Here is a 17,736-nt window from a genome sequence, read left to right as displayed (position 1 = left end):
CCAAGAGCCTGGCATCCCGGCCAGGAGGACAGCAGGAAGGTGAGTGGCAGTGGTGCCCAGGGCTTGCGTGGGGCACGTGGAAACAGTGGGGCCAGAAGGGTTACTCAGCAGGGGTGGGGCGCACACCAGTCACGTGGGGGTGGCACTCATGCAGCCCAGGGCTGCTTCAGGCTCCCAGCAAGGGGGCTACCCCAGGGGCTTCTTGCGCGCAGGGTCCTGGGTCACGGACAGGGCCACAGAACCTTGTGCACGCTCCCACGTGTACCTGTGGAGACACAGACGGCCAAGGCTTAGGTGAGCCTGGACCCTGAGGGCCCCACAGTTGGGCAATGTCCACTCCCTGTGCAGAGGGCGGGCCCCAAGGGTTGCTCACGACATCCCAGCCAGCACCAGGAGGCTGTCATCGGGGGTCAAGCTTAAGCATTGTTCTCCCGTGGTCACCACCGAGGAGCCCTCCTGGGAAAGAGGGGCAGGAGAATCGAATGGATACCGTGGGCCTCCACACCTGTCTGAGTGTGTCTGCGTCTGCCTCGGCAAAGAGGCCCTGGGAGCCCAAGCCCCAGGAGCAGCCCGACTCCGGTGGACAGGAGGTCCTGGGACCCCTGCCCGCCCTCCCCCCGGGCCACACTCACCAGCTGCCACAGCCACACATCCACATCCTGTCGCAGGCCTTTGCTGCTTCCTTGTCCGTGGGCGACCACCTGGTGGGAAGTGACAAGTGACACAGATCTTTATGGTGCTTCCTGTCCTGCACAGGAGATAGCCTTGAACCTGGCCGCACATGCCAGGCCTGTGTGGGAGGGGTGGGGCTTAGCGCAGCCCCATTGTCCTCTGCAGGCCTCCTGCCCTTCCCATCACCATAGGTGCTGCCCACGTGTGGCTATTCGGGGACACACACGCATGCCCTCCATCTGCACCTGCAGGTGTGGGCCTCTGATGCCGACCCGTGGGGGGAGGGCCAGAAGTGCACACACATGTGTGCCTGTCATACGTGCAGACACATGAAATACACAGTGGCTCCCCAGAGGCTCCCGCCACCCTTCCTCTGCAAGTCTGATCTGAGGAAGACGAAGGGGGTGGGGGTGACTGAGAATGAGACTGCGGCCATCTGACCTGTCCAGGCCCCTAAGACTACAGTGACTGTGCAAGGGCCCTGCTCCTGCTGGCCCAGAGCAGGAATCCATGGATATGTGTTGGCATGAACCGAAGCAGGAGGGTCAGGAGGCCAGCTGAGGGCTGAATGATGTTGCCACGTGCGGTGGGAAGGCCTTTGGGTACCCGTCCGCTCTCACAGCCCTGAATGTGTCAGCCCAGGGTGTCTGGTGGTGCCTGTAAAAAGCAGGCTGGGCCTCTAGGGGCAGGTCTTTAGTCACTGAGCTTCCACAGGGGCCGGGAACTCAAACTGTAAGGGGCTTGGCTGATGGCAAATTTTCAAGTACAAGCACACAACAGCCTCCTAGCAAGTCTCCTAGCCTCCTCGCTTGCTCTCCTGTTCCGTCCCCATGTGCTACAGAAGGACCTTCTGAAACACCACTCTGGCCTAGTCACTCTCCTACTTCAATACTTAGATGAAGCCCTGATGTCTCCAGGATAAGTCCTTATGCCTTGCCCAGCCCATGAGACCTGCCGGAACCTGGGCCCTGCCTGCTGCTCCACAGTCTGCCTGCCGCATGCTGCCCCTCCCATAGCCCGGCTCTCGCCAACCTCAGCTGCTAGCGGGGCCAGGCCTCCACGCTTCCATGTCTTTGCTTAGGCTTTTCTCTCACCTAGAATGCACTCTCTGCCTCCTCTTCTTTTGTTCTTTTTTTTTGCAAAATCCCATACTAGCTTTAAAACTCAAATGACACACAACCTTCTCCAGGAAGTCTGCCCTGACTCCTCTCCCAGGCTGGTTACTCCTTTTTCCTCCTTTATCGCATGACTGTGACAATTTTGAGTAACTCGTACCAGACCATACACTCTTTGAGGCAGTGACCATTGAATTCTCCTACCAAAGCCTGAAACAATAGGCACTTGGCAAGTGTTTGTTAAAGGAAAGAAGGCCAGCTTATTTGGGTCTCTCTCTCCCCATGCACCCTTCCACCCAACCCTCACCTCCAAACACCTCTCTCCCTTCCTGCTCCCAAGGCTGTGACTGGCTAAAGGCTCCAGAATTCCTGGCGGGGGGATAAGTGCAGACCCTCAGGAGCCTGTCAGGGGATTGGGGCAGACCCTACTCCACAGGCTTCCACTCATTGCAAGCCATTCCTTATCCCCTGAGTCAGGGAAGAGAGACAGGAAGGCCTTATACGCATGTCCACAGCCTCCAAACCTGGTATGTGTGTGTATGCATGTATGTTGTGTATTGGTATGTGTATGTAAGTATGTGTATGTTTGTTTGTGTGTTTATGATTGGTTCCCATTTCCCAGGCTGCTAAGTGACGCCTAGGGCTGCATTACCTGGGTCTCATACGTGTCCCCGAATAGGCTGAGGGGCGTGCCAGTCTGCAGCTCCCCGCGGTGGCCATCCAGCCAAGCCTCCAGGGACATGGGCTCCATAACGGTCCGTGTGCTCAGGGGGAACGGTGGCTCCTTGAGCAGCTGGTCTGCACCAATGACAGGGCTGTGGTCAGTGTCCTCTGGGCACAGCCTACTCAGTAGGCTGAGTCCCTGGGGACCCCAGCTCTCAATCAATGCAATGCACTCTGGATTCAGCTAAATGACCAAGCAGCCATGTAGGGAGTACTATTTGGGGCCATTTTGTCAGTACTTAAGAGTACTGGGCAGAATGCTCAAAAAGAGACTCTCTGATACCCTTGGCCAAGACATATCCCACTCTGGGAGAGGAGGGAGGAGAGAAAAAAGGGGATTCCCAGAAACCTCACCAGGGATGGGCTTTCCCGTTCTGTACTGCTCAGAACTGAAGAACCTGCAGAGACAGATGGGGAGGACAGGCGGCCGGCATTCCTAGTTGAGTAGCCAGTGGGACACATATACGCACACACTTATTCTCACACTCTCAGACCCGGGAGACAACTTCTCATATATCCATCATCCTTTCCCTTCCGGTCCCATAGGGCAGCCCCTCTCCCCTCCCCACTGGTGTCTCCAGCCTGGCTCCTCCCACCTTGGGATGGCAGACATTCTCCCTAATTCCCAAGTGTGGTGACTCCAGGCCTGCAGATGCTGAAGGGAGCACTAGGGCGAGGAGTTTGCTCTCCCCATCCAGAGCTTGGGGCCACAGGGAGCAGGGGGAAGGGTTGGGTGCAAGCTCACTGCTGGATGATGGGAGCCAACTGCGTGCCAAGGTCCTTGCAGTAGAACCACTTCTCAAACAGGACATCCACGGTGTCTCCCACATAGTACCTGCCACAGCAGAGGGCAGACAACCCAGCTCCCTCAGGCCTGGCTCGGCTCGTGGACGTCTGGTGTGGTCCTGCAGAGCGGCGCTGCCTGCTTTACCCCTACCAGCTGCACCTAGTGGTCAATGCCTGCTCACCTTTAGTCAGTTCTTCCAGAAGGACTGTGTACCCCCAACACGTGTGGAGGGGTATTATTGACAACATCTGCACGACTCCCATTTACAAAGCAGATAGGACTCTGAGGCTTAGTGAAACTGGGCAACTTGGTAGGGATTACACAGCCTGAAGGGGTAAAACCAGGTCAGATTCGAGCCTGTCTTAGGACCTTGTTGTTGTTAGCTGCCATTGAATTGGTCCCCGGACTCATGGTGACTCCAAGTGCAATAGAACAAAATGCTACCCAGTCCTGTGCCATCAGCTCGTTGTGATCCATACAGTTTTCACTGGCTGCTTTTAGAAGTAGATATCCAGGCTTTCTTTCTAGTCCGTCATAGTCTGGAAGCTATGCTGAAACATATTCAGCATCATAGCAACACCCAAGTCCCCACTGACAGAAGAGTGGTAGCTGCACTGAGGTGCCTTGGCTGGGAATCAAACCTGGGTCTCCTTCATGGAGGGCAAGAATTGTACCACTGAACAACCACTGCTGGGAGCATCAAATCCAAGTGTCTTCATTTTTCCCAGAGAAGAAACTGAGGCTGAGCCTGAACCCTAGCCTTGTGAATCCAGGGCCAGTGGCTGGATGCCCCACCTGCAGCTGGTCCCAGGGCAGAACTGTAAGGGACCAACATGCAAAGACTTCCCCCAGAAGACAGGTTCTCTTTCAGAGTCACGGATGCCTTTGAGAACTAGAACAAGGCTCAGGGCCTCTTCTCTGGAGGAAAGCTCATATGCGAACACACACAGCCTGTTGCAGACCTTCTGAAGCCTCTTCTGCACTTTGTATGGGTCAGAGAGCTCCTCCAGTGACCTGAACAGTGCCTGGCAGGCAGGGGATGTGTCTCAGGCCCTATGTGTGCAGCACAAGGCAGGTGCCCGGATCTTCTGTTGGCTGAATGCCAAATCCCCCGCCGGCTCGGTCTGTTGGTCAACTCCCACCACAAAAGAGAAGTGGTCCTGCTTACAGGAGATGGTTGAAGACACACCATGCACTCCCCTGTCTGGCACCCTAAATGCTATCCAGACAGACTTCATAACTGGACTGCAGTGCCCTCTGGGAATTGCCTTTGGAGTAGCATTTTAATGTTGAGTCCCTGGCTTTTATTAAAGGTCAAAAGCAGCCAGATGAAATCTGTTATTGAATTTGCTGTAAACTGATATTGAGGACATGGCCCTCTCCACCACCAAAGACTCCCTATATAAATCCCCATGGGAAAAAATGTAGAATTTATGGTGGGTGTCTGCCTCTACAATAGAGTACTAGGCAGTAGATTATTAGGCAGCCATTACAATTGTATTTTTTGAAATGCAATTAATAGTATGAGAAATACTCATGAGATTTTTGTACGTAAACAAGCAAAATTCCACAATGGGATACCACTCCACCCCCCATTAGGATGGCCATTACCGGAAAACAGGAAATAGCTAGTGTCGGAGAGGATGTAGAGGAATTGAAACCCTTGCCCATGGCTGGTGGAAATGCAAATTGGTGCAGCCACTGGGAAACCAACATGGTGACTCCTCAAAAAGTTAAGCATACAATTATCATATGACCCAGCAATTCTACTCCAAAGCCTATACTCCCAAAGAATTGAAAACAGGGACTCAGACAAATACTCGTACACCAATGTCCACTGCAGCATTATTCACTATAGCCAAAAGGTGGAAACAACCCAAGTGGCCAACAACAGATGAAAAGATAAACAAACTGTGTTGTATCCATACAATGGAGTATTACACAGCCATAAAGAAAAGTAGGGTTCTCTGATATGCTATAGCATGGATGAACCTTGAAAACGTTATGCTGAGTGAAGTCAGTTAGGAAAGGACAAATATTGCATGGTCCCACTTATATGAAATACCTAGAATAAGCAAATCATAGAAACAACAGTAGATTAGGGCTACCAGGAGCTGGGGGAGGGTGACCGGGAGTTATTGCGTAATGAGTACAGACTCTGTTTGGGACGATGAGAATGTTCTGGAAACAAATAATGCCAAAGGTTGTATGACACTGTGGATATCATTAATGCCACTGAATTGTACACTTAAAAATAGTTACAGTGACCAATTTTATGTTATACATATTTTACCACAAAAAAAAGCACAAGGCAAACCCACGCATGCAATAAGACCACAATGCTATAAATATAGATATGCACAGAAAAAGAGACAAGATGGAGGTGCTTTGTTAGGTTTAGTTGGTGGGACAACAAATAATTTTTTTTGTTTTTCCTTTTTTTTATTGTTGCTTATTTTTGTTGTATTGAGATATAATTCCCATACTACAAAATGCACCCTTTTAGTGACAAGCAATTTCAACTGTGTTCATTTTGCTTTCCTATGTTATATGTATTTACTTGTCATTTGGCTTAGTCGTTCTTTTATGTATGTATACTTTTCCAGATTTCTGGAATGAATGCGTCTGATTTCAGCAATTTAAATAAAGAAGCATTAAGAAAACATCTATTGGAACAGAGGAACTGGACCAAAGTCTCCTGATGAGACAACTTATTGGCAAACTTAAATTTCTAAGTTAAAAAAAATGGCTAAAAACAATTTAGTTTTCAGAAAACTTAGTTCCCCGAAGCTACACTACTTCCTCCTTTCTGAGAATAATAATCAGATAACTGCTCAGGACCACACTGAGGCGTCAGTCACAGCAACAAAAGTGTCTGTCGCTGCGGGTGTGGTCCTGGTGCTTAATTTCTTATTTCCCTATAATTCTGGCTCTGCCACTTGCTAGCAAACTTAACCTCCACACACCCAGTTTCTTCATCTGTAAAATACGGGTGGTAATAGTACCTACCCCACAGGATTGCTGTTGAGGATTAAGCAAATAAAGTGCTTACCATGGTGCCTGGCACATAGTAAGTGCTATACAAGTGTCAGCAGTGCCTAAGTGGTGCTAACGGTTAAGCTCTCATTTACTAACTGAAAGGTTGGAGGTTCAAATCCACCCAGAGGCACCTCGGAAGAAAGGCCTGGCAATCTACATCCAAAAAATCAGCCATTGAAAACCCTACAGAGCACAGTTCTACTGTGACACACATGGGGTCCCCATGAGTCAGAATCAACTCGACAGCAACTGGTTTGGTTATAAAAATGGCAGCTCTTGTGCAGTGAGCTGGGTAGAGAGACATGTGGAGGGATCCCCTGGGTGCCTCTGTAACTCTGGGGCAAGGCTGGGAGAAGCAGCAACATTTCAGGCTGTGCTGGAGTATGTGGGTCTGACTCTGGCATCCCCCTCCTGGCTTTCTGCATCCTGTCCCTCCAAGCCAACCTCAATGTGGAAAGCACGACTTCTGATCATAGCCAGAAGGTCATCAGGCTGAGATGGCTCCCAGGGAGTCACAGAGAACATCCCTCCCCTCACCCCACCACTGGAGGCACCCCACTACCCCACTGCATCAGGCAGTGAGTGCAGGAGCTCTATTTTCTTGGCCGTGCAGCCCTCCAGCCCTCTCAGTGGTCAGGAGGTGGTTTTTGGAGTCCATCTAGGATCCTTTTTGCTGCAGTCTTCAGCTATATCCCCTTCCTCTGCTGCTTGACCACTCTCTCTCCACCCTGGCCCCTAGACAGGGTCCACTTACCTGAGCCCATCTAGCTCGGTTTGCAGCCGCCTCCGCTCAATCACCAGCCCCATGGTGTTGGCAAACCTCTGTGGTGAGTGGGGGACCCCCGCAGGGAGAAGGAATATCTGCAGTGGGAGGGGACAAGGTGCCTAGCAAGGCTGTGATCCCTCCTCCCAGAGACCTCAGCACCCACAGCACCTGGGCACCCCCGGTTGACCCACAGGACAGCGGGGAAGCTGCTGCTCGTCCCCAGGGACCCACCTCTCCCACTGCACTGAGGATGGGGCACCCTAGAGGAGGGGGTGCTGGAGGACGGGGGCATGGGCAGGTCAGGAGAACAGGAAAAGGCAGGGGGACAGAACCTCAGCCAGGGTGGGACAAGTGGACAAGATGGGTTCCAGGCCATCCCTTGACCCTAGCCTCACCTCTCCCTGCCGAATGACCACGTCTCGGTGTTTCCCTTGCTCCAGGACTTTGAGAACCATGTCGCCTTCCAGCTGGTAAAACACCTGTGGGACAGCAGAGAGACTCGGACCCTCCCCACTCCTTCTGCCGAGTCCTTGACCACTGCCCAGGCCCTGAGCTTTGACCAGGTAGCTTGAGAAACTCCCTGATGGCTTGGGGTTTATAAGCAGCTCTGGTACTCCTGACTTGGGGCCCCGTCTCCCGATACATACCACAGCAATGACAGCTGGGGACACACAGGGATCATGACTCCAACACACAAGTGATGATCAAAGCACCCGATGCAATAGTTGGTGTTGGAGAACCACGCATTTACCGAGGTCCTACTGGGTGCTAGACCTATTAGGTGCCACGGTCTTGCCAAGCACTTTATCAGTAATCTTTACAACAACCTCCAAAGTAGTATTAGCCCCATTCTGCAGACAAGAAAAAAAGGCAACTGAGGCTCAGAGAGTAGAGCAACTTGCCCAAGGTCACACAGCTAATTAGTACTGGAACTGCAGTTGGGACCTGAGTCCTTGTGTCTCTAGAGTCTGTGATCGTTCCTGGCATGGGCTGGGGCTGAGCTCTGCAAATCCTTTAGGAGCTCAGCCGGGTATACATGGTTGACTGGATGATGCTGGAGGCCTGGGGTGGGTTGGGAGCTGTGGGGATGGAAGCACTCCCCTCCTGCTATCTCCAGGAGGACTCTTACTGCATTTTCCCTGATAAGTCTTAAGTCCCTCATTAACAGTGTTGACTGAGATCACCCCATGGAGCTGGGAGGAGGTGGCAGACAGATTTTTTCTCCATGTTACAGACTGCGTGGGTGTGAAAAGCCCCAAACAGTTGAAGGGCATTAGAGTTATTCATTATTGTTGTTATGTAACAAGTTAGAGGACATAGAGGTTCTTGTCACAGCATCTACTGAGAAATCAGCCCAAGCTCAAGGAAACAGATGTGGATTTTATTACAACCCTTTTGGCAAGAGGCAGTATGGTGGTTAAGGTTATGTATCAGCTTGGCTATGCTGTGATTCTCAGTGGTTTGGCCGGTATTATGTAATCATCCGCCATTTTTTGATCTGATGGGAGCAGCCAATCAGTTGAAAGGGGAGTTTCTTTGGGGGTTTGGCCTGCATCCAATATATATGGATGTTCTGGCAAAGCTCGCCCTCTCTGCATCCTGCATCTGACTGGTCATCCTCAGACCTCCGGTTCATGGGACCTGAGCCTGCAGCCTGCCTGCCGTCTGACCTGAGGATTTTGGGATTCACCAGTCCCTGCAAGCATATGAGTCAGGAGAAGCCTCCAGCCTGACATCTGACACACGAATTTGGGACTTGCTAGCCTCCCAAGTGTGTGAATCATTTCCTTGGAATAAACTTCTTTCTACATACACACATACACACACACATATGCTTCACTGGTTTCGCGTCTCTAGAAAACCCAGCCTCAGACAGGCAGAAAGAGCCTTCATGGTTCACACCCTTGTAGGTGACCACATACAGGACTGAGGCGTTTCCTGAGACAGGAAACTTTCAGTGCTAAAACCAGGAAAGTCCTGCACCCTTGGTCTAGAAATTCTTTTCTGGAATGTGGGCCTCAGATAATCCGAGATTTACATAGTGGTGAACATACAAGGCTGTCTGCTGTAGTACATGGTAGTTAAAAGCATAGATTCCAGTGTCAGCAGACCTGGCCCTAATCTTTGCCAAGTAGCTGTGTGACCTTCGTCAATTCACTTAGCCTCTCTGTGCCTCAGCTTGCTTATCCATAATACCACAGCACCTACTTCAGAAACTTGCTGTGCGGACGGCCTGGGATGCTGCATGGTGCCTAGCACATAGCACATAGTAAGCACTGAGTAAAACCTTAGCTATTTATATTAATGATAGTAAAGAAGTTGCTAATAGAATAATTGGGAAAGTGTAAATATTTTATGGTAGATTCAAAATATGGAACCTTACCCAGCCATTAAAAACTACGTTTTTGAATAATTGTTAATAAAATAGGAAAAACTGAAGTTACAATGTTAAAGATTCAAAGCTACGCCCAGCTGGATTCCAATCACGTAGCCATACACATAAAAACTAGGCTAAGTGTTAACAATGGCTGCCCTCCCCAGCAGTGGTGGGATTAGGGGTGAGGTACAGCGTATTTTTGTTCTTTTCTATATTTCCCATCTTTTCTACTCTGAACAATATTTACTTTTATTATTAAAAGCAACTCATAAATGTTATTTAAAACAAGTTAGAAAAAACCTACCAGGCTTCCTTACAGAGCAATTCAGCTGGAAGCAAGCCCCTGTATTGTGTGTATTGCGGGGGGAGAGGCTCCAGGGTAGGGAAGGGAAGGAGGGGCCCGCAGAGTCCTGGAGAGGGGGCTGCATCCTCAGGCCCTGCAAGTATTAGGCAAAGTGGGTGGGGGAGTCTGGAGTAATGTCTGAGCCAGCTTCAAGCCCTTTTTGGGCAGCCTACAAGGTCTTAGTAGGTTTCTGTCAAACACAAACAGAAGGAAGCAGAATTTTCCCCAATCTTGTCTCCCTGTCCAGGGCCTCCCTGTGATGAGGGGCAGGCCTGGCCTGGAGCAGAGACACAGATCACCAAACAGCACAGAATCCGGAACAGCCGTGGGCAATCCAAAAGGAATTAAGCTCTGTTTGGAAGTAAATGATGTCTGGGGGCCCGGGGCTGGCTGGAAGATTAACTGTACTGGCTCAGGCAGATATTGGAATGGAGTCTGGCTTCACTGGCCTTGCAAGGCCTCAGAGGTGGGAGCGGCCAGGGAGGGGGTGGGGTAGAGAGAACTAGTGTATCAAGCCCAGCACACAGGCGCTGCACATACACTCCACACACAGCTGAACCTTTCCACCAAGCCGGCCACTGTCCCCAAGTGCCACAAGGAAACACGCTCAGAGAGGTGACAGGACGTGACTCGCCCAAGATCACACAGCTAGTAAGAGGCACAGACTCCAGCCCCAGTCTGACTCCCAGCCCAAGGGAAGGAGTGGGGTAAGTGGGGTAAGCGTGGATGGTGCTGAGGAGTCAGGGGCCTGGGAAGGGGCCAGGGGCACCCAAAGGGCTGCTGCAGAAGCCAGAGTTCAGCAAGGAGAGAAATTTGGCTCAATCAGTAAAAGCCAGAGGTGTGACTGGAACCCAGGTCTGAGTAATTCACTTTACAGGAGGAGTGTAGGCTCTGGCTGGGTGAGGACAGGCAGGCAAGCTGGCCTGTCGTGGGTGCTGTCCTTCTCTTCCTCAGCCCTGCAGGGTGGGCTGATGCTGCCTGGTCACCTGGATGTTCCTCCAGAGTAGGGACACCTGTCAGGCCCAGACCCTCTCATCCCTCAGCCACCCAGAGCTTGACTGTGCCTCCCGGTGGACACCCACCCCCCAGAGCATCTTGAAAAGACCACAAGATGGGGTTTGCGGGCAGGCGGCAGGAGGTGGGGACTGGGGGAGTACGGGGTGGGGGCATGGGGGGAAGGACACGAAGGGAAGGAGGCCAGGAGAGGTGGACACCAAGGCCAGGGCTAACTGAGAGAGTGGAAGCCTCTGGCCTGAGGCTGACAGAGACATGCTGGAAGGACCAAGCAGACAACTGCGTCTCCCCACTGTCTCCCCCGCTGTGGCCTCTCCCAATCTAGTCCTTTCTTCTCTCAGTAATTTTGGATTTTCCTGCTGAGTTTTTCCACAGGAGTCAGTGGTCTCCTGTGAGGTGGGTCTGTGGGAAGGGGGTGACCCGGGAGAGGTGCAGGGTTCCTCGAGGCAGCAGCCCCAGGAGCAACCATGTGAGAAGTGAGGGGATGGCTGGCTCTGCTCTGCTGACCCTGCTCCCTGCTGGCCCCGGCCCCTTACCGCCTCCCCCTACTCTGTCTGGGGGCTCCCAGCACACACAGTTGGTGCTCAGTGAACATGTGTTGAATGCCCAGTGCTCGCTCCAGCCCTCTGCTAGGGCTGAGAGGCCCGCAGTGGGGGTGGAGGCTGGTTACCAAGCCAGACTCTGGACCTCAAACCTCGGAATCAGGGGCCTCCTCAGGACAAGGGGAACCTCCTACAACGTTTCTTTTAACCACAGATTCTGATAGCTCGGAACCCCTCTGTGTCCCTCCTTAAAAGGGTCCTTTTTTTTTTTTTTTGTAATTCTACATTGGTTTATTTCCTTTTGGGTAGTAATAAAGAAACACAGTTCAAAATTCAAGGTACAAAAGGGTGTTCAGTGCAAATTCCCCTTCCCACCTGCCTCTCCTAGCCACACAGCTCCTAAACTGAAGTGTCATGGATGTTAAAGCCTTCTTGACAAGGAAGGGGCCACCCAACCCCAGCCCCAGACCCCTTTCCCATCCCCACCCCCTTCTCTTGTTCACGACCAGCCCACCCCCTCCCTGCCTCCCTGGACTTCACCACCTGCCTGAAGGAGAGGAAATTGTCTAGAGAACCTGGGGCCTAAGGGGGACACTCCAAAGTGAAAGGTTGGGTCTCACTTTGAAGGCCAACCTTCTACATTCAAGGGTATGATGAAAACAGAGGCCAGGGTGTCCCGCCTGGAGCGTGGACAACCCATGACCCTGGGGGTCAGGCAACAGCCAAAGCCTCCCACACCCACAACAGCCAGGCCACTTCATGGGCACCCCCCCAGCACAGCTCGCTGGCTCAGACTCCTTTGAGGATGGGGCAGTAGAAGATGTCCCTGTGCCCCCTCCCACCTACTTCCAGGCAGCAGTTCCCCCGCCCCCATGATTTCAGCTGCGCCCCTTCACCCATTCCCCATACCAGCTGCCTGTCCATCCCTCTCCATCCATAAGCTCTGGCCCTGGTGCACTGGCTTAGGAAGCACCCTGCCTCCAGAGAGGCAGTCCCAGCCCGGGGTTAAGTCAGGGGAGAGGCAGTTCATAGACCTACCTCCTCACCCTCCTCAATGTGGTAGTCCTTCCTCGTGTTGGGGCCCCCGACAAACATGATTTTGAGCTGCTCCTGGTGCCTGCAATGGATGGAGGTGGGGGGTGAGATCCTGAAGTGGCTCCTGGGAGTGAGGACAGGAGCGGGGCAGAGGCCTGTGGGGGGCAGGGAGGGAGCCGGGGGACACCTGGGGGAAGGTAGCAGGGCTGTGTGTGCACCACTGTCCCTGTTAGTCTCCCAACATGCTTGTCCCTCCTCAGCTCCCATCCTCAGCGTGTGACCGTGTGCATCTAAGGTCTGTCTGTCCATTCGTCTGTGACTGTGTGTGTCTGAGTCGCTCTGTGTGTATCTATGTGTGCATGTCTGTGTGTGTCTGCCTGGGTGTGTCTCAGTGTATTTGTGCGTGTCTGTGTCTTTGTGTATGTCCATCTGTGTGCATCTCAGGTCCCACATCGTCAGCACAGCCCCTGACCTCTGACCTAGTAGGGGGAACATCTTGGTGGGGAGCTCTCTCTTCATCAACCAGGATCCCTGGGCAGAGGCGTATCTTGGGTATGGCAGGTACGGTGCATGCCCTGGGCGCCGCTTGAGGGGAGAGGAGAGGACGTCAATGAGCAGTTTCTATTGGCCATGGTGGCTTCCTTGACCAGCTGTGAGAGATCATTCAGCAATTTAAAACTAACGGCATACCTGGGTACTCCGCTGCTGGACTATGCTCAAGATCTCCAATTACAGGAGAGCAAGCTGGGGGCCCCACTTCCCAGGGCTGGGGGCCGTCTAGGGTGAGGTGGCCTTTCTCATCCTCCAGAGCTGTCTGACTATGAGAACCTCCACTCTCCAAAAACCCGCCAGGCCTGGCTCCATGGACTCAGAGTTGTGGTACGGTAGGTAAAACACACAGCTCTGGAATGAGTCTCCTGGGATCAAATTTGGCTCTCCCACGGACCTCGGGTACATTACTTAACCTTGCTGTGCCTCAGTTTCCTCATCTGTAAAATGGAGAGTTCTTCCTGAAGTTTATATGAGCTACATGAATTCGTATGTCTAAGCGCCCAGAACAGTGCCCAGCACAGAGTAAGCACCACTTAAGTGTTTGATAAAATAAATAAACCTAGTGCAACCCTCTCATTTTACAGACGCTGAAAGGGGCTCAGAGAAGGTCACAGGGCCAGGAAATTCTTTGCTTTTCCTTCTCTTTCAGGAGACAGGGCTCAATAAACAAGAAACATGCACACCTAGAGTCATGCCCAACGTGTGAAAGGTCAGAGGTCACTTGGCAGGAGGAGGCTGGACTGGAGTGGTCCTGAGCTGGGCTTAAAGTTGTGGGGGGCTTTGAGGAGTGAACAGAAGCTGGGAAGCATTTGGGGAAGGGAGTGGAGGGGAAAACTGGGTACAGATGCCCTCACAGTGAAGGTGCTGGGTCCTGATGATGTGAGGAGTAGTGGCGGGGAAGGCTGGATCAGGAGGTGGGACCAAGTCTTCCAGCCTTGAGTTTGGTTTTGATCTGAGAGATACCAGGGAGGCTTGGAAATTTCTCTTTTCTTTCCTCCCTCTCTCCCTTCCTCCTTCCTTTCTTCTTTTTTAAATGAACTTCACTGAGCTATGATTTAGAAATACACAGAAAGTTCTTGAACAAGCCCACTCAAGAACTATTTCAACCCACCACCAGTCAGATCATGCCTGTCCTCTGCTCTGGATCCTCCAGCAGCTTCTCATTTTGCTGAGAGGAAAGCCACAGTCTCTACTCTGCCTTTTGGGGCCCTGCCACATCTATGGTCCTGCCATGTCTAGGCCTCTCATATCCACCTGCCTTACTTGTTTATACTGATTAGCTGCCTCCTCCCACTAAACATCAGCTTCCTCAGGAAGGGATTTTTGTCAGTTTCGTCCCCTGTTGTATTCTCAGTGTCCACAACAGTGGCTGGCCCACAGTAGGTGCTCAGCAGATATCTGTTCACTGAGTAAAGGGAGGGGCCTGTGGTTTTGTGGTTTTTAATACTGGGGCAGGGCTGGAGAGCGTCCTGGGGGTAGAGGCGGTCAGTACTGCCTGGCTGGAGGGAGGAGCCAGGGCAGTGACCATAGTGCTGGAGGACAGCAGACCAATGTGAGATACACCCAAGGCGGGAAGGTGGAGAACTGAGAACACGTGGCTGTGGAGGGAGATAGGAGTGGAGGAAAGAGAAAAAGACAACCATAAAGCTTTGAGTTGGGGGTGACAGCAGTGATACAAGAGACAAGGTTGTTGAGGAGAGGTTGACTATTAGCCATGGTGATGTTGCATAGTGATCAAGAGTGTGGACTTTAGAGTCAAAGTGTTCCATGGACTTGCCCCATCCTACCTCTGTGACACTGGGCAGGTTACTTATTAAAATCCCACCTCATAGGGCTACTATGAGAATTACATAAGATGATGAAAAGACAGTTGGCACAGTCTGGCCTGTAGATGTGGGTGGAAATTGTTAACTGTACTGTTTGAGGTTTGAGCTATCCTGCAGGCACGTGAGCATGAGCTGAGAGCTCACCAGGCCCCCCAGGGAATTGTGGGAAGAAGAGGGAGGAGATGGATACAGGCGAGGGCCTAAGAGGTCTGCCTGAGAAAGGTAGACTGAGGTCAGCCCTGTCAGGAGCTGCAGGTAGAGGTGGCTTTAGGGAGGCCTGGTGTGAGTGTGTATGGGGAAGGAGCTGGTCCTCTGACTTCACCCTTTGCGTGCAGACCTGGGTTCTACTGCAACTTGGGGTCATTTAAAACCACCTTGAGGAGCCGTGGTGGGACAGTGGTTATGCACTCTGCTGCTAACCGAAGGGTCAACGATTCAAACCCACCCACCAGCCACTCCGTGGGAGGATAATGTGGCAGTTTACTTCAGTGAAGACTAACCGCCAAAGCCACTGCTGTTGAGTTGATTTCCACTTATAGCCACTCTATAGGACAGGGTAGAACTGCCCCATAGGGTTTCCAAGGCTGTAAATCTTTATGGAAGCAGACTGTTACATCTTTCTCCCTCAGAGAGGCTGATGGGTTCGAACCACCAAGCTTTCAGTTAGCAGCTGAACCCTTTAACCACTGTGCTACCCGGGCTGCTTTTGGTAAAGATTACAGCCTTGGAAACCCTGTGGGGCAGTTCTACTCTGTCCTATAAACCACCTGTCCTATAGGGTCGCTATAAATCGGAATTGACTGGTGGGCAACTAGTTTGGTTTGGTTTGGAAAATCACCCTCCTCAAACTTTCCAGTTTTCTCTAAGTGCTGGGGGGTCACTTACGGTTGGACAGCTGTTCCTCAGCCCTAAGGGGAGGAGGTGGGACTACTTCAGCCATCCGCAGAGGACAGGTCACAGTTCTTACCAAAACTATGCAGAGTCACCAGAAAGAGGAACAGATGGAGGGTGGTGGGACCCGGAACAGCGCGTCCTCACTCCCTGAAGGCACCCTGAGAATGACAGTCCCCTTCCTGCAGGCTTCGGGTGAGGGGTCAGGGTGCAGACAGAGAAGGAGGGAGAACACAAGGGTGGAAGTAGGGGTGTAGGGTGCCTGGGACTCACAGGAGCTTGTTGCAGACTGGGGGCAGGAAGGACGCCCGGTTCTCTTCCACCCAAGTCTTCACTCTCACCGGACGCTCCATGGCCTCCCCGGGAACCCCGGTCTTCTCAGAGCAGTGTCCTCCCAGGCCGACGGAGGAGCGCTGCGCCACCCAGCCGCCTATTGGCCGCCCGGTTAATCAGTATCTCCAGGGTCAAAGGGCGAAGCAGTCCCCCGCAAGACACCGCGATGCCGAGGGCTAGGGTCCCGGCTTTGGCCTGAAGCATCCCTACCCTCGGCGCTGCCCTGAGGCCTGTCCTTGCTGAGCACTGGGGACTCAGCGCCGGTGGGGAGCCGGCGGGCAGGGTCCGGAGCGTGTACGGGTCCCGCTTCACGCAGAGGCACGCCCTTCGCCCCCTACTTCTCCGCTGACTGGGGCTCCGCTCCCGGGCGGACCCCTCCCAGACCCCGCCTCACATCCTGGGGGCGCCCCCACACCCGTGCGCGAGTTAGGAGCCTGATATCAGGCGCAAGACACGGGCTCGATACCCTTCCTGGTCGCTTATCTCCAGATTTTCCATCTGGGCTCCAGAGAGGCCCCGCAAAAACACTGTGACGGGGAGCGCCTGAGTACCTGTGTGTTTGCACTGGGTTTAAGCTTCAGTTTTCCCATCTGAAAAATGGGAATGGCTGCACAACCATCTCATAGGATAGTAGCGCGCACGGAGTGGAAAGAGAATGCAAAGGGTGGCCACAGTCCCCAGTCAGTGCCCTGGTGGCTCAGTGGTCAAAAAGTTCGGCTGGTAACCAAAAGGTCAGCAGTTTAAACCACCGGCCGCTCCCTGAAAACCCTATGGGGCAGTTCCGCTCTGTCCTGTAGTGTCGACTGTGAGTCAGAATCTACTGGACGGCAGCGGGTTCGGGTTTGGTTTGGGTTTTCCTCTCCCGGGGAGGGAGGTCAGACCAGAGTCCGGATTTATTGAGTGCCTCGCGCTCTGCTCTGCCTTCCGGACGCCAGGAGAGGCTGGCGGGAGCCCGGCTGCGGGAGTCGGGGGCGCCGGGCTGCGGGGGTCGGCCGCGGGCGCCCAGGGCGCAACGCGGGCACCGCGGCTTCGGGCTGGAGGGCGCAGTCTTCTCGGCTGGCCTGGTAGTGAGCACGCACGCTGTGCCCGGCGCTGAGCCCCTTACAAAACACAAAACAGTCCTAGGAGGGAGGGTTCGCCGCCGTATCTTACAGACGAAGAAACGGGCCACTCTGTGTCCTCACCCTCAGGAATCTCCGAGTGTGTGTGTAAGTGCTGGGGGGGAGGGGAGGTGGCAGACAAACCTGTGAAGATGATTCCAGTCCCGAGTGGGGAACCCTAACGCCGTTATCCTGGGGGAGGGAGAGATCTGGGGGTGTGGGTGAGGGTGTGTGGGTGTGCTGTGGAGGAAACGGGCGGGGGGTGTGGAGGAAGGCGAAAGATAATATGCCCTTCTCCCCTTTCTTCAGGACTTCAGATTCTTAGGAAAATTGCGTTTGTATGTTAGAGAGGGATGGAGTGGGGAGCTGGTGGGTGGGGAAGAAGGAAAATAGCTCAGGACCCAGACCGCAGGGTCCAGACTATATAGAGTTTAAAGCATTTTAAACTCCCCCCAACGCTTGCTCTCTCAGCCCACCTTGCCTCCTCTGTGCTGCCTGGGGTGGGCTGGTTTTGAGAGCACCCTCAGACATAGACTCCCCTGGTGGAAGAGAAAACCCAAACAGATGCCAAACAGGATTCCTCCCACCTCCTCGGGGGACCCCCGTGTCTGTTTCCTCTTC

General features: G+C 53.0%; 1 protein-coding gene across 4 annotated transcripts; it reads right to left on the bottom strand.

The window, feature by feature from the left end:
* Nucleotides 1-119: 119 nt before the first annotated feature.
* On the bottom strand, nucleotides 120-16,894 carry HAAO (3-hydroxyanthranilate 3,4-dioxygenase). Of its 4 annotated transcripts, none has more exons than XM_003416097.3 (10): nucleotides 15,956-16,892; nucleotides 12,417-12,495; nucleotides 7,498-7,581; nucleotides 7,091-7,197; nucleotides 3,256-3,345; nucleotides 2,865-2,908; nucleotides 2,440-2,585; nucleotides 633-701; nucleotides 374-456; nucleotides 120-265 (listed from the first exon to the last, which is right to left on the bottom strand). In XM_003416097.3, exons 1-10 carry the CDS (start codon nucleotides 16,033-16,035, stop codon nucleotides 187-189), a joined length of 861 nt encoding a protein of 286 aa, XP_003416145.1. In that variant the 5' UTR covers nucleotides 16,036-16,892; the 3' UTR covers nucleotides 120-186. The 4 variants fall into 4 exon arrangements, with proteins under 4 accessions (XP_003416145.1, XP_023411084.1, XP_023411083.1 ...); XM_023555316.2 differs by lacking the exon at nucleotides 15,956-16,892 and adding an exon at nucleotides 12,893-13,110; XM_023555315.2 differs by lacking the exon at nucleotides 3,256-3,345 and having other exon boundaries at nucleotides 15,956-16,894.
* Between the last annotated feature and the right edge of the window lie 842 nt (nucleotides 16,895-17,736).

Source organism: Loxodonta africana, chromosome 26 (assembly GCF_030014295.1).
Source record: "Loxodonta africana isolate mLoxAfr1 chromosome 26, mLoxAfr1.hap2, whole genome shotgun sequence".
NCBI classification, from domain to species: Eukaryota; Metazoa; Chordata; class Mammalia; order Proboscidea; family Elephantidae; genus Loxodonta; species Loxodonta africana.
Note: the sequence above shows the minus strand (reverse complement) of the source record. Positions and strands in the feature narration are given on the sequence as shown.